General features: G+C 41.8%; 2 protein-coding genes across 7 annotated transcripts in view; one reads left to right on the top strand and one right to left on the bottom strand.

Moving 5' to 3' along the window:
- Positions 1-14,888, top strand: part of Pou6f1 (POU class 6 homeobox 1) — a 50,956-nt gene that overhangs the window by 1,918 nt on the left and 34,150 nt on the right. Inside the window, exon 1 of one of the 5 annotated variants that reach the window (XM_071609837.1) lies at positions 4,936-5,086. The exons of 3 other annotated variants lie outside the window; for them this stretch is intronic. The gene's annotated coding sequence lies outside the window, so the exon portion shown is untranslated. Of the gene's footprint in view, positions 1-4,935; positions 5,087-11,021; positions 12,978-14,888 lie in introns of those variants that run through there. One more of the 5 variants, XM_071609836.1, reaches the window with a different exon arrangement.
- Dazap2 (DAZ associated protein 2) lies at positions 672-4,918 on the bottom strand. Of its 2 annotated transcripts, none has more exons than XM_027949730.3 (4): positions 4,814-4,918; positions 3,691-3,809; positions 3,127-3,295; positions 672-2,098 (listed from the first exon to the last, which is right to left on the bottom strand). In XM_027949730.3, exons 1-4 carry the CDS (start codon positions 4,824-4,826, stop codon positions 1,776-1,778), a joined length of 624 nt encoding a protein of 207 aa, XP_027805531.1. In that variant the 5' UTR covers positions 4,827-4,918; the 3' UTR covers positions 672-1,775. The 2 variants fall into 2 exon arrangements, with proteins under 2 accessions (XP_027805531.1, XP_027805530.1); XM_027949729.3 differs by having other exon boundaries at positions 1,882-2,098; positions 3,050-3,295.

Consider the following 14,888-nt stretch of genomic DNA (forward strand, 5'->3'; position numbering starts at 1 on the left):
AGTTGGTTGTCTCCATGTTGGCAAGAGTCAGCAGGTCCCAAATCTCATATGTATGCACAGAGGGAACAAGGAAAAATCTACCTACCTCCTTTTCCACCAGCTTCCTCACAATCGATCTAAGAAGCTTCTTGAATTTAGTTTCAAAATGAGGTGTTTAAAAGGTACAATATTTTGGTATAAATTATTGCTCCTCAGATATTGTTTACTTTGGAATTAAGCTAGCCCTCCTTCAAGGTCTTTATGTATTGACTTCATTGTCCAAGCTCAAGCAACCCAAGATCCAAAGGCTGAGCAATCAATCTTGGCAGCCTAGATTCCAGTATTTCCCCACACAGAGCTTTGGGAAAACTAACTGAAGGTCACCCGGAATGTATAGAGGGATTGCAATACTAAGACATTTTCCTCAATTTGAACTGTAGAGTAAGTAAGGAGAAACCAATTTTGTTCCCTTAGTAAGTTTAGGTTCAGAATCCCAGAATATGAAAGTTGTTTAGGTAATAAAGTGAAAGGTGTAACACCTAAAGTGAAATTCATGAAAATAGTCAAATCTTGGCCTTGTACTCCTGCATTTATTTAAAAGAAAACAGAACAGCAGCAGCACCTAGCTGAGATATAAAAGAAGTTATATGCAGAATAGATCTAAAAACAAGCTAAGTAAAGAATCCTTGGAGTGAGGTGTAATGCAACTTCATCACTTTATTCAAATCTTCAAAATAGTCTTTATTCTACATTTTTAGTATAAAAAATCCACAAGTTAAGTGCACCACAGTGTAGAGAGAGACATACAACGCTGAACTTCCATAACAGTCAATGGTACAGTCAAACATCACATGTACAGAACACAAAATTTAGATGAACTGAAATTATAAGATAAAATAAAATCCAATTTCAGAAAACAAAAATCAAAATATTAAGGATCCCTGAAACATTCTTAACCCTAATGAGATTTCACTGGACTCAAGTCATTTTATAGTGAAGTTTTCACAATATGACCCTATTAACCAGTTTAGGAATTCTTGGGAGCTGTGAGTGGTGGCATCAGACACTGACAAAAATGGTAACCAATTTTTGATCTGAAAACTCCCTTTAATTTGGCTCTAAAGTCAAGCCTTTGAAATGCATCCTCCTCCTTGCCCCTCATATTTTAAACAAACTTTTTTATGGGACAGTTTGCACTGATATCCTTTGTTCAAACAAAGCTGTTTTTCTGGCACCAAAGCAAACTGAGTCAGGTTCGTGTATGCAGAGACAACCTATGAGGAGGGTCCAAAAGGCACCCTCTAGTTTTGCCTGAGGAGATGCCAAAGCAGAAGCAATGCGCTTGGGGCACAGAGAGGGTTTCAGAGGATCCTTGTGAAAGACGAGTTAAAAGATGGCAAGTGGAGAGAAGTGCAAGGAGAGAAGGAAACAAGTCTGACTGGCTTTCTGTCCTGCACCACTGATTTAATGGAGATTGGTGGGAGGAATGGAAGACTAGGGTTGGAGATGGCACATGAGGCAGAGGATGGAAAGGAAGAGGCAGACAACTAATGCATTTCATTTAACAAGAAATATAAATCAAAGACTTAAAGGAGATTAAAGACCAATCAGAATAATTTGGCAACTTTAATTCTTAGGAAGATCAAAGTTCCCTCCAAACCTAATTTGATGTTTTATTACTAAAAGCAAAGACCAGTATGGTACAGTATTACTCCAGAGGAATTAAAGGAAGATCCTTAGGGCTGCTTCACCCACATTCATTTTATGAATGGACACCTCCCCTACCTTAAAATGCTTTAGGGAGGTACTGCTACCATTACATGGTTCCTTATTAAATTTGAAAAGTGCCTGAAAGTTTGGGCACCAGAAAGACACCCCAACAACATGTGTCTAAACTGCAACTTCAGGTTAATATGACTAAAGCAGTTACATTGTGAGAAGTGCTGAAGGTATGTGATGTCTTTCCCGGCACAGAAGCGGCCTTGGTTCCTCACCAGATGGTGTAGCCACCATCTGAGCCACCCATGAAGAAGTTTCCCTTCCGCTGAGTTACGAGGACGTTGGCTCCCTGCATGACTGCAAGCTGAGCAGCATTGGGAGGGCATCCAGGAGGCGGAGGCTGAAAGGAAAGGACAGGTAGAATGGGCAAAGGGAAGAAGACATGGGTGAAGCAGAGTACCTTAAGAAGATGGCAGGGTGCTAACCAATAGCGTTTAAGGAGCTAGTGCTGCCACCACATTGAGTTCTAAAGCTGGTGTATTTTCTCTGTGAACCCAAGACGCAAACAGGAAAGGAGTCTATCACTCATTCAAAGAGTTCTAGCTCCAAGATTAAGCCTATGGATACCAGCCCCCAAATAATTTTCAGGGTAGAAAATCACTCCTATTCATTTTCCCAAAACAGGGACAGATCTCACAGGATCCCTAGGTAGTTGTGTTTTGGGGGTGCTGAGGGGCTTTGCACACCTAAACCTACACTCTACCAATGAGCTACATCCCAGCCCTCTAGTTTTTAATCAGACCACTATATTAACTAAAGGTTTGCTAATGACACTATTTCCACTTCATCTCTAGCATATGTTCCTGAGTAGATGGCCTTAGCAAAGACCATGTGGGCTCTAAATCCCATGCACTGGGGAACTAAGCAGGAGACACTGAAAATTAAAATCCCTGTCTTTCTAAAAGCTACTTTTTAGGGATTATGCATTCTACTTTTTTAATCAGCCAGTTCCTAATACAATATCATGCTGATAGCAAATATCAAGTGAATGCTTATGGAATGAATGAAGAGCATTACTCGACTAGTTTGCTGTACCAAAATAACTGGAAAAGCAGCAAGCAGGACTCATAAGGCAGGAAAACAAAGCAATCTGGTTAACTCAGATCCCAGTGAATGTGCCAGATGCTCATCACTTGCCACAGTTCTACTGCCCCCTGACCACTTTGTGCCTATCAGATAGCAATAGTTGCACTAATACTGGCAATGATTATCTTAGGATGATAAGAGAATGAAGTCACTGCAAAATGTTAAAATATATGGGCTGAGTTTCTTCTGATAAGGTCATACTCACAGGAATGTTGCCAGCAGTAGCCCCAGCTCCAAATCTGGCACCTGCATCATACCCTCCTTCCACCAGCACTGTTGAACCAGGTGGATAGATGGGACCAACTGGATAATAAGCCATAGGGATTGTGGAACCTAAAGGCCCAACAGCCACAGACTGGGCCATGGGAAGATACAGAGAGGCGCCAGGAAATGCAGCTGACATGGTAGGGACTGTGGCAGCCCCTGGGTGCACAAAGCTCGGACGATAGAGCTAAAAGGGGCAGAAGAGAAAGCAAAATGTTACTCTGTGACATGTCTACTTGAAATCTCTTTATCAAGTCAATTCTTAACTCTCCATATGCAGATTACACTTTTTATGTTATACAAGTTGTCTTTCCACTGGCATTCAATATTCTGGATCATTTCCTGCTATAGCCAGTGTTAGGCTAAAAGCCCAAAAACTCATCTTCTTAACAGCAACCTGTGCAGAATAACTTGCTGAATAACATAAGATAGTCAGATAATGCAGTCTCAACTCCAACAAATTGCTGGATTTTGTTTTAGATTACTCATGTGGACACTTCTGTTTCTAAGAGCAGACTTAAGGACTGAAAATATGGTCCAACAGTATTCTCAACCAGTTCAAGTTTGATAAACTCAAAGTACCTCTGAGTAAGCAGGTGGAGCATCAGTATAGGGTGGAGCCTGAGGAAGATGCAAGGTCTGAGGATATACCGGATTCCCAGGAGGCTGCACTGGGTAGGTTGGCTGCGTTGGATACTGACCTGGAGGACAAGAAAAAATATAGGTTGCCTACTATACAGAGCTACCAAAATTAAGCAAGACATACCCTACAGCTAACTTAGTGGAAGCAAGCAGAAGATTTATAGACTACTCCAGAGGGCTTGACTTCTGAAGCCAAGGAAATAAGCATTGTCTTTGTATCTATATAAATGGAAGGTGCTGGGTTCTGACTGGACAGGAAAGGCGCTGTTCCCACTAGCATACTGATGTAAGGGAAAAGTCTAAACGGGCCCCCTCCGGAATGCAGGACAAATCTGGGGACCCGTTCCTGAGGTTCTGGACTGTTGATGTATCTAGGGTGCTTCTGCTCTTGGAGTAGTCTTCACAGGCCCAGCTGTAACCACCCCAGACTTTATGAGTAACGGTGGTTCTAATTATTTGCCTCGCAGATTCTTATTCAAGGTCGACTTCCAAATAAAGAGAGTACGTGAATGGAAGTGAACCCTGAGACCGAGAAAAAGTGAAAGGGATCATGTTCTGACAAATTCATTGGTACAATCACAGGGGCAGGGGTAAATTCTAGCCTCGCCAGTGAAGGGCAAAGAATGCGCAAGAAAGGGGGAAAGGGTCCTTGTAGGCCCCGGCCGCCCACCAACCGGCACTTCACTAGTTAAGCCCGGTGCCCTGCCTGTTGTTCTTAAGCGGGGCGCCCCGCCTCTGCCAGCTCTCCATTGGCCCACCCTAATCCCTGCTCTAGCTCCCCATTTGCTCCTGAAGATGTCCATCATGACAAGGCCCCCCCACACATCGGAGCCCGCAGCTCCAAACTGCGCCACAGAGTTTAAGAGCTAAAGGACTGGGACGAAGCGAGCAGCGGTACTTAAGCAATGACGAAGGCGTCAGCTGCTGCCCCCAGGACTGCGGCCGGCCGAGGGGCGCGGCGCAGCCGGTCCCAGAACTGGCGTTTGTTGACCCTGGGCTCCGAATCCGCTCGCTGCCGACCCGCACTACCCCCGCGACGGCCCCAGCCGCCCCCAGTCCTTGCCTTTGCTGTTCATGGTGGCTGCGGGTCCGGTTTGACTCGGCGTCGCGGACGGTTATTTTTTTCGTCCTCTTCCTGTTCGGAGTCACTTCCGTGTCACGTGACGATCCGCCCGCCCGGCGTCACCCGACGCCCAAGTGCCGTTGCCGCCGGAAGCCCCGCCCCTTCGCCCGGCCTCCAGTCCTTGAGGGCAGGGCCCGCGTGGCCCCGCCCAGACGCCCTAGACTTCTACCCCCACCCCTATCGCTCTACTGGAGGAAAACCAAATATGTACAGGTATTGTATCGAAACAGGGTCTGTTCTCTCGGTCGGACGCTCGGAGGCTGGACCGTGAAACCATTCCCCGAAACCTTTTTCTGCCTACGCTCACTAACTCAAGGTCGCCTCACCTTGGCAATCTTTCCACAAGAGACATAGGTTTCTACGCATTTTCAAAACTGCCTAAAATATTTTCCCCAAGACTTGGTCTGTTTTGCATTACTTTTCCACCAAGCCCAGTGTCAGCTTCAGCTCCGGAAAGATTTATTTTGCTAGTACAGTTCACACTGTCCTTTCTTGAAGTAGACCCTCCCAGGACTCTTTGCTGTTTTGTACCAGCTACTAGCTGTGGATGGTTACTTCTGTGTGTTCCTGACTTTTTCGCTTAAAGGAGGGAGTTGTGTTTTGCGGTGCTCCGCAAGAGCTAGCTGTGTTCTCAGGCCCTACCCTTTCTTTGGCACCTTTTACAGGTGACCTGCCTGGGTGCCTTGTGGGTATTTGTATGTTGTTTCACCTCAAATTTAATTGTCTTGAAGGGCAGCGATTAATTTTTTTTCCCTTTCTTCATTCAGAAATATCTGCTGAGCACCTGTTTTGCACAAGTAAGGAGATGGAGCTACAACAAAACAGCCCAACACTATAATCTCGTGGAGTTTACATTCTATATTATTCTTATTAGAATAGGTAGAAAAACATCTAAGACGGGAGGGCATTGCAGAGAATAGCCCTCAATAACATTAGAATCCTGATAAATATTTTCTGATTAGTTAATTAAACCAATAAAAAGAGCCATACTTACTTCAACTGGGTAAACCCTTGGGTTTTTTTAAATATTTTTTTTAGTTGTATTAGGTGCAACATCTTTATTTTTATTTATTTATTTTTATGTGGCGCTGAGGATCGAACCCAGAGCCTCACGAATACAGGCAAGTGCTCCATCACTGAACCACAACCACTGAACCACAACCCCAGTTCCTAAACCCTTGCTTTTGACCAGTATTGCATCACAGTTTGCAGAACACTCTGAAACAATCTCATCTGGTCTTCACAGTTTTCACAACAGTCCTATGTGGCAAGCAGAGCTTGTTTGAGCATTCCTGGTTTTAAAATTAGAGAATTGATCAAAAGAGATTTTCCCCACCTTCACACATTAACAAGCTATTTACAGAATCATGTTTTGTGTCAGAGCTCCCAGGTTCCCAGGTCAGTGTTTTTGTTGTTTTGCTTTGGTTTTGTTTTTATGTTTAATCAACACACACTTCTTGGTATGACTAAGATACTTGAAAAGTAAGTTAGGCACCTGTAATCCCAGTGACTTAGGAAACTGAGGCAGGAGGATCTCAAGTTTAAGGCCAACCTGGACAACCTGTCTCAAAATAGAAATAAAAAGGCTGGGGATATAGCTTAGTGGTAAAACACCCCTGAGTTTAATCCCAGTACAAAAACAAAAGCCCACTAAATGGTAATTTAAGACATTCACTTATTCAATAATTTATTTGTAGGTCACTTATAAATGCCAGACATTAGGCTTTCTAATGCAGGGACTTGCAAACATTTTTTGATGAAATCCATAGTAATACACTTTAAATCATGACGCAGTACACATGTTTATAACTATAACTAAAGCAACATTAGTACTTACCCTTCTATGTACAGTACACTGTGATATTTTCTATTTTCTCCTATTTTGTCTCCTCAGTTCTGATTGTTTCACATCCCACTAACAAGTCAGGACCTACAGTTTGAAAAGAACTCTTTTTAGTGGACTGTCATCCCCAAGGCCTAGCATTTTTTCTTTACATGATGTTTGCAATCAGTAATTGGAGGTCAGACCAGGCAAATCTTCTCTGTATCCTAACTTTTCCAAGTCAGATCCTAAGTGATCTCAATTCAAAGCTTGAAAATGGAAGAAGTCACTAATCTGCCTTCACTCCTACTCAGTGATCAGGAACTAGGGGGGAAAAAAAAGGAATGAGCACAGGAAAGGAAACTTCCCTATGTCTCCTTCTGAGACCTCAGGACCCCTGATATTGTGTTCACTGTAATAGTCCATGTCAATAAGAGTTCAGGAGGTAGACTCAGTATCAAGACACTAATTCTTCCAGGCACAGTAGTACACATCTGTAGTTCTAGCTACTTGGGGTACCGAGGTGGGAGGATTATTTAAATCCAGCTTAATGCCAGCCTGGACAACATAATAAGCCCCCATCTCAGGGGGGGAAAAACAGACTCTGCTACTAATTAACTGACCTTGATCCTCACCTAATCAGCTCCCACTTATTCCCTACTATGTATGAGTCAGACACTGTAACAGGTGCGTTCATTTAATGTTCATAGCAGTCTCTGAGGAATGTGCAGGTAAAAGAGCTATATTTCAGACATGTTAGTATCTGAACTAAAAACACAATTGCATAGGCAAAATTTAAATTCAGGTCTACTTGACTTCACAAGCCAATCATTGTTTTTAATCTGTTGCCTCCCAAGGGTCTCAGTTTCATCATTTGCCAAAGAGATCACACAGTCCTTGTTTCACCTCCAGCTCAAATCTAGATTCTGTTTTAGGGGAGAAAAAGAACAAAAGGGAGAGGAAGGAGAAATGGACAGATTTAATAATAAGCTTGAAAATTCTGGTCAGGCCCTACTAATGCTAAAAATTAAATAATTCAACCAGGCATGGTTGTGTACTCCTGTAATTCCAGCTACCCAGGAGTCTGGGTCAGTAGGATCAGAAGTTAGAGGCTAGCCATGGCAACTTAGTAAGACCCTGTCCCCAAATAAAGACATTGGGGATGTGTCTCAGGATAAAACATGCCTGGGTTCAATCCCCAATACTGCAAAAAAAGAAAAAAATAATTTTAGATATTTCTATGGGATGGTCCTTCCCAGGACCTCTCCATGGTCCAGTGACTAATGGGTTAACCCTTGGTACCCAGGAACCCCCTTGGACCTAGCTAACATTCCTTCAGGTTGCCCTTAGATTGGTCAGTGTCTTCTAAAGGTGTTTGGGTATTTTGTTTATCATTTTGAGACCTGGGCATTGAAAAAGCCTATGAAATCATATATAGAGACACCCAATCTCTTCGACTGTGCTCAGGGAAGTTTTCCTGGTAGAAATGATGTCTGAGTTGAAATCTGAAGGGTGAGGACTGGGGTTGTAGCTCAGTGATGGAGTGCTTGCCTAGCACATGTGAGGCACTGGATTCAATCTTCAGCACTACATGGAAATAAATAAAGATGTTCATCAACAACTAAAAATATTTTTTTAAAAATTTGAAGGGTGAGTGGAAGTTAAACAAGTGAAAATGGGTTCCTAGAAGAGGGGATAACATTTGCAAAGTCCTAGAGAAGAGAGAGAGCTTATAGAGAGAAAGGGCATGAAAATAGGTCAGTATGGCCGGAATACAACTGGTAAGGACTGGTGGGGATTGGCAAGAAATAAAGCTGAAGAGGTAGATAGGAGACAGAACCTGCATGAACACTCTAGAGCCCATGTAAAAGCCTATATGAAGACACTGGATTCTATCCTAGGCACTGACAAGCCACTGAAGAGTTTTAAACAGGAGAGTGGCATGATCATGCTGTTTGTGTAGAGCAGGCAAGAGGAGAATACTGGGGATCAAAACCAGGGCCTTGCAAACTGGGCAACATCCCCAGCCTTTTTTTGGGAAAGGGTCTCATTAGGTTGTCCAGGCTGGCCTTGTAATCCTCCTGCCTCAATCTCCTGAGTGTCTGGGATGATATGTGTGTGCCATGGTGATCCAGGATCATGTCTTTTTCTTTTTGTAGTATGGGGGATTGAAATCAGGGGCACTCTACCACAGAGCTACATCCCTAGCCTTTTTAAATTTTATTTTGAGACAGGTTCATATTAAGTTGCCCAGGTCGGCCTTGAACTTGCTATCCTCCTGCCTCAGTCTCCCCAAGTTGCTGGGATTACAGGCATGTTGGCTATATTTTTATTTTTTAAAAAAGTCTTATCAGGCAGCTGGGCGCAGCATCACACGCCTGTAATCCCAGCAGCTTGGGAGGCTGAGTCAAGAGGATTGCAAGTTCAAAGCCAGCCTCAGTAACCTCAGTGAGGCCTAAACAACTTAGCGAGACCCTGTCTCAAAATTAAAATTTTAATGCATCAATTTAAAATAATAAAAAATAAGGAGCTGAGAATGTAGCTCAAAGGTAGGGCACCTAACTAGCACCTAGGTCTGATTTCTTTTCTTTTTCAGATATTTATTTTTTCAGTTGTTTATTGCAGGATTATTTGTAATAGTTGTAGTTGGACACAATACCTTTGTTTTATTTATTTTTATTTGGTGCTGAGGATTGAACCTAGGGCCTCGCACATGCTAGGTGAGCATTCTACTGCTCAGCCACAACCCCAGCCCACCCTGGATCTGATTTCTAGCAACACACATACATTCACACACACAAATAAGAAGATGACTTAGAAAAAAAAAATCTCTCTAGTTATAGAATGCAGAATAGGGGTAAACTGGGCATGTTACCACATTCCTATAGTCCCAGAAACTCAGGAGCAGGAGGATCACAAATTCAAAGCCAACCTCAGCAACTTTGTGAGGCACTAAGCAACATAGCAAAACCCTGTGTCAAAATTAAAAATAAATAATTAAAAATAATAAGAGCTGGGGGTGTAACTCAGTGGTAGAGTGCCCCAGTACCACCAAAAAGAAAGAAAAGGGGAGCAAGAGGTGGAATCTAATCCCCATTCGATTCCAAGGAACGTCATTTAGGTAAGGGATCATGGCAGACTGGCCTAGTGAAGTGGCAGTAGAGAGAAGTGGGGGAATTCCAGATTGATTAGGAGATAGAAACAACTGGACTATCAGGATTAATGTTCAGCATTAATTAACAGGAGAATTGGCAGGGTTGAAAACTCCATAAAGTCAGAAGACAAATGACAAACCAGAAAAAGATATTTGCAATTCATATAATATCCCTGCATATCAGGAACTCCTAGAAATCAGTAGGCATATAATCAACATTAGGAAAAATAGCAAGTAATATTTACAGAGAGTTCACAGAAGAGGAAAAACAAATAGCCTCCTAACATATGAAATAATGTTTAGCCTCAGTCATCATAAGAAAGCAGCAAATTAAAACCACACAGATACCATTATCAGATGGGCAAAAATCCAAATGTTTGCTAACATTATTTTCAGGGCTGTGGATAAACAGACATTCTAATTTATTTATGGTGGGAATGTAAATTGGTATGATACCTATAGGGTGAATTTGCCAATATCTATCAAAATTGTAAACATACCATTTCCACTTCTGGGAATGATTCCTAAAGATTTATTTGTACTCAGGAGAAACACCGGTATGTATAGAGTTGTTTATTGCAGGATTTTTTTTTAATAGCAAAAGATTAGAAATAACCTATGTGTCCATGAATTGGAAACTGGTAAAATAACTCTTAGTATATACAGATAATGAAATACCATGTGGCTGAAGCAAAGAATGAGAAAGTTCTCCAAGATGTTTTTTAAATAGGAAAGCCAGTGGTGGCGCATTTCAGTAGTTGAAAGCAGAAGGATCCCAAGTTCAGGGCCAACCTGGGCAACTTAGCAAGGCCCTGTCTCAAAATAAAAAATAAAAAGGGCTGGGGAGGTGGTTCAGTGGTAAAACACCCTTGGATTCAATCTCTAGTGCTGCTGCTGCTGCTGTAATAATAATAATAATAATAGGATGAAGAAGAGGAAAAAAAAATCAAAGATGATGGCTAATGAACTCTTAGTATGCCTTGGGCCGGGCACCGTGGTGCATGCCTGTAATCCCAGCAGCTCAGAGGCTAAGGCAGGAGAATCACAAGTTCAAAGCCAGCCTCAGCAAAAGCAAGGTGCGGAGCAACTCAGTGAGACCCTGTCTCTAAGTAAAACTCAAAAAAGGGCTGGGGATGTGGCTCAGTGGTTGAGTGCCCCTGAGTTGAATCCCTGATACCCCCCCCCCCCACACACACACACAAAAATGTTCCTTGGTCAAGATAAATGCTAGATGGAAAATTACAGCAGATGGAAAATTACAACAGAACTCAGTAAATGCCATATTGGATATGAGTAAGCTGTGATAAGAGATTCAGGAAACAATGGTGACTGCTGTGGTTTTGATACGGTTTGTCCCCCAAAGATTTATGTGCTAGAAGCTCAGTCTCCAGTACGTCAGTTGTTATAGGACCTTTTAGAGGTGGGACCTAGTAGAAGGTGATTAGGATGGGGCATCGCCCATTATGTTCTTGTGGCAGTAGGTCAGATCTTATGTGACCAGACTAGCTCTTTTATGTGTGTGTGTGTGTGGTGCTGAGGATTGAATTCAGGGTGAACCGAGGGCCTTGTGCATGCGAGGCAAGCACTCTATCAATTGATCCCCAGCCCCCAACTAGCTCTTTTGAGAGTGGGATATTATAAACCCAAACTATCCCTAGTACTTGTCCCCTTCTGAACACTACCAGTTCCCTTTAGGCTTCATCATGTGACACAGCCTTACCAGAAAATTGGCACCCCAATCACCAGAATCATGAGCCAAATAAACTACTTTCCAAATTATCCAGTCTCGCTGAGCACAATGGCACACACCTGTAATCCCAGCTGCTCTGGAGGCTTAGGCAGGAGGATTGTAAGTTCAAAGCCAGCCTCAGCAATTTAGCAAGGCCCTGAGTAATTTAGCAAGACCATGTCTCAAAATAAAAAATGGGCTTGGATGTGGCACAGTAGTTAAGTGCCTCTGGATTCAATCCCTGATACCAAGAAAAAAAAATTACCCAGTCTCAGATACTTTTAGAGTTTTATTTTGAGACAGGATCTAAGACAGTGACTTTTCCTGCTAAGCCCCCTGGTCTCAGTTGGACTGATTAGAATTTTTTAGTATACATTTATTGAACACTTACAATGTATTATGTTCTTTACTTATGTAACTAGAAGAACAGAATAACCTCCTATTTCCCAGCCCAAAGAGGAAGGTTGGAGCTTTGTTTAAGAATCCAGTCAGGCTTTTTGAAATAACCTTTTCAAAGTCTTAGCTGATTTTTGTGTCACTAAGAGAACAGTTATTACAAGATATATGGCTCAGAAGTGGACCCTGCTTTCTTATTCCTGGCAAGCCACTTATAGGAAAGGTGCAGATACTGCTCTGCATAATGAATGTAAAACACCAACTCCACCATGGCTGGGGCAGCCTAGGAAGTCTCAGGGGTCTCTTCTTTTTTGGTTGTGGTCAGTTTTTCTCCCTGTGAAATCCCAACTCATTTGTATTATTTGGCTTATTAAAAATGCAATGGTCTGATATGAATGCATACCAAAATGTTCTGGTTTGGGGGTTTAGAATTCATTTTTTTCTTTGAGAGGTGTGTGTGTGTGTTCCAAAAGTTACCCAGGGCACTCAGAAGAGCAGAGCCTCATCTGTGTCTCAATATGGCCAGGATACTCAAAGGGATACCAGTCTTCCATAGACAATTCTGCTGGATAGACTATGCCCAAAGCTTATTCCTACAAGGCCACTATGGAACCTCTTCCTTCACACACACACACACACACACACACACACACACACACACACACTTCCCACCCTCTGAGGTGTTATCCAGAATCTAAGCTAAACTGTCAGATTTGGAGAAATGTCCTTCTGGGGATAGCTGAGGGACCAGAAGGAGGAAGCATCTGGGGCTTCCTAGAAATGAATGGAGGTTTGAAGGAGAATTTCCAGGGGACAGAAGTAGACCTGAGGACAGGAAGCCAAGTTATGGTCTGGGATCCATTCATGTAGGGTCCTTACACCCCCTAATTAAGACTCAACTTCTTGCCAGGTGCAGTTGCACACATCTATAAGCCCAGCAACTCAGGAGGCTGAGGCATAAGGATAGCAGGTTCAAAGCTAGCATCAGCAACTTAGCAAGATTGTAAGTAACCTAATAAGACCTTGTCTCAAAATAAAAGTATTTAAAGGTGGGGTGGTAGGGATGTGGCTCCATGGTTAAGCACCCCTGGGTTCAATCTCTGTACAAAAAAAAGAAAATTTGAATTCTTGAAATGTTGGGAAAATCAAAACTCAAAACCAAAGTTTAAATACTTTCCATTATTGTAATTCACTTCAGTTTTCCCTTACCTCTGCAGTAAAGAACAACTTTAACAACTTTGTGGGGCTGGATATGCAGCTCAGTAGTTGAGCATGTCTAATATGTGCAAGGTCTTGTGTTCAATCCCCAGCACTGAAAAAACAAAAACTAAAAAAACAACCTTGTATAGTCATGTTGGGGAGAATTCACACCTGTGTCCCACTATGACTGTAGTTGCATTTCATCCAAAAGGAACCAAACCAGGAATTCCAGGCTGAGACCTGATACCAAGTGAGTGGTCCAGGGCGGAATGGGAGAGAGGGTCAATAAAAAGAGGTGACTCAAGATGGAGGAAAATTTAGACCCCTGGATCTTATATACATTATCCTGTTTAAGATAATATCTCCAAATAAGAATTGTAATGCATTCCGCTGTCATATATAAATTAAAAGAAATAATTTAAAAAAATATATAGTATCTCCTTTTTTTTCAAACAGGAAAACTATGGCTTAAAGAATGTAATTGCTGGCTAGGTGCAATGGAACCCTCATTTAATTTCAGCTTCTCAGGAGGCTGAGGCACAAGTTCAATGCTAATCTCAGCAACCTTGTGAGAACCTGTCTTGAAATAATAAGGACTGGAGATGTAGATGTAGCTCAATGGTACAGCACCCCTATTTCTTTTTTTTTTTTTTTATTGGTTGGTCAAAACATTACAAAGCTCATGACATATCATCTTTCATACATTTGATTCAAGTGGGTTATGAACTCCCATTTTTACCCCAAATACACAGTGCCCCTATTTCAATCCCCAGTACTGGGGGCAGTGGAAGGAAAGAAAAATAATAAAGTCAATGAAAAATGTGAAATATCTATATTTTGGAAACAGTGGCTTTAATATTCAAAGTACTTCGGAAGTATAACGAATATGGGATATGGAAGGAAATTTAGGTTCAAGTTCACTCATACTTTTGCTCTTTATGTATGTGGTCTTGGACATGTCACTTAACTTGTGAGTTTCCATTTTCTCTTTTTCTCAGTTTTTTAAGTATTTTTTTCATTTTGAAAATTATTTCTACCTTCAAGACCTGGTGTGAGGGTCAAGTAAGAAGATAATAATAAAGGGGCTGGAGATTTGGCTCAGTGGTAGAGTGCTCGCCTAGCATGCATGAGGCACTGGGTTCAATCCTCAGCACCACATAAATGTAAAATAAAGATATTGTATCCACCTAAAACTAAAAAAAAAAAATATTAAAAAAGAAGAAGAATATTTCTTAAGCTATAGAATGCAACCAGTATCTAGTTTATATAGACAATAACTCTATCAGATTTGCTGAAGCTGCCCTTTTGTTTCAAGAAACAGAACCAGTTTGGCTATTTTCTGGGCACAGTGCCTGGGAAAGCAAGAGTCAGGGGTCTTTATCTGACCATGTTAAATGAATGGTGGTTGATTCTGCCAATTTATTTCCTACTCTAAGCTTTCTTTTCCTATATCAATACTTCTATATGTCAGGAATAATTTTTCCCCTATAATATCATTTTTGATGGAAACTTCCAGACTTAGAGGGGAGAAAGGAGGGAGGAGGACAAAAGCCCACATTTCTTCAGCATTTCAATCAACAACCTCATTTTCTTCTAACAGTTGAAGTGAACTTTTCATGAATAATGGATGATAGCCTGATGAATATGCACACAGCCTATTATGCCTGTGAGGTTTGGTAAATAATTTATGAGCTAAAATGTTCCTCACCTTTTT

The sequence above is a fragment of the Marmota flaviventris genome, chromosome 3 (genome assembly GCF_047511675.1).
Source record: "Marmota flaviventris isolate mMarFla1 chromosome 3, mMarFla1.hap1, whole genome shotgun sequence".
In the NCBI taxonomy this organism is placed as follows: Eukaryota; Metazoa; Chordata; class Mammalia; order Rodentia; family Sciuridae; genus Marmota; species Marmota flaviventris.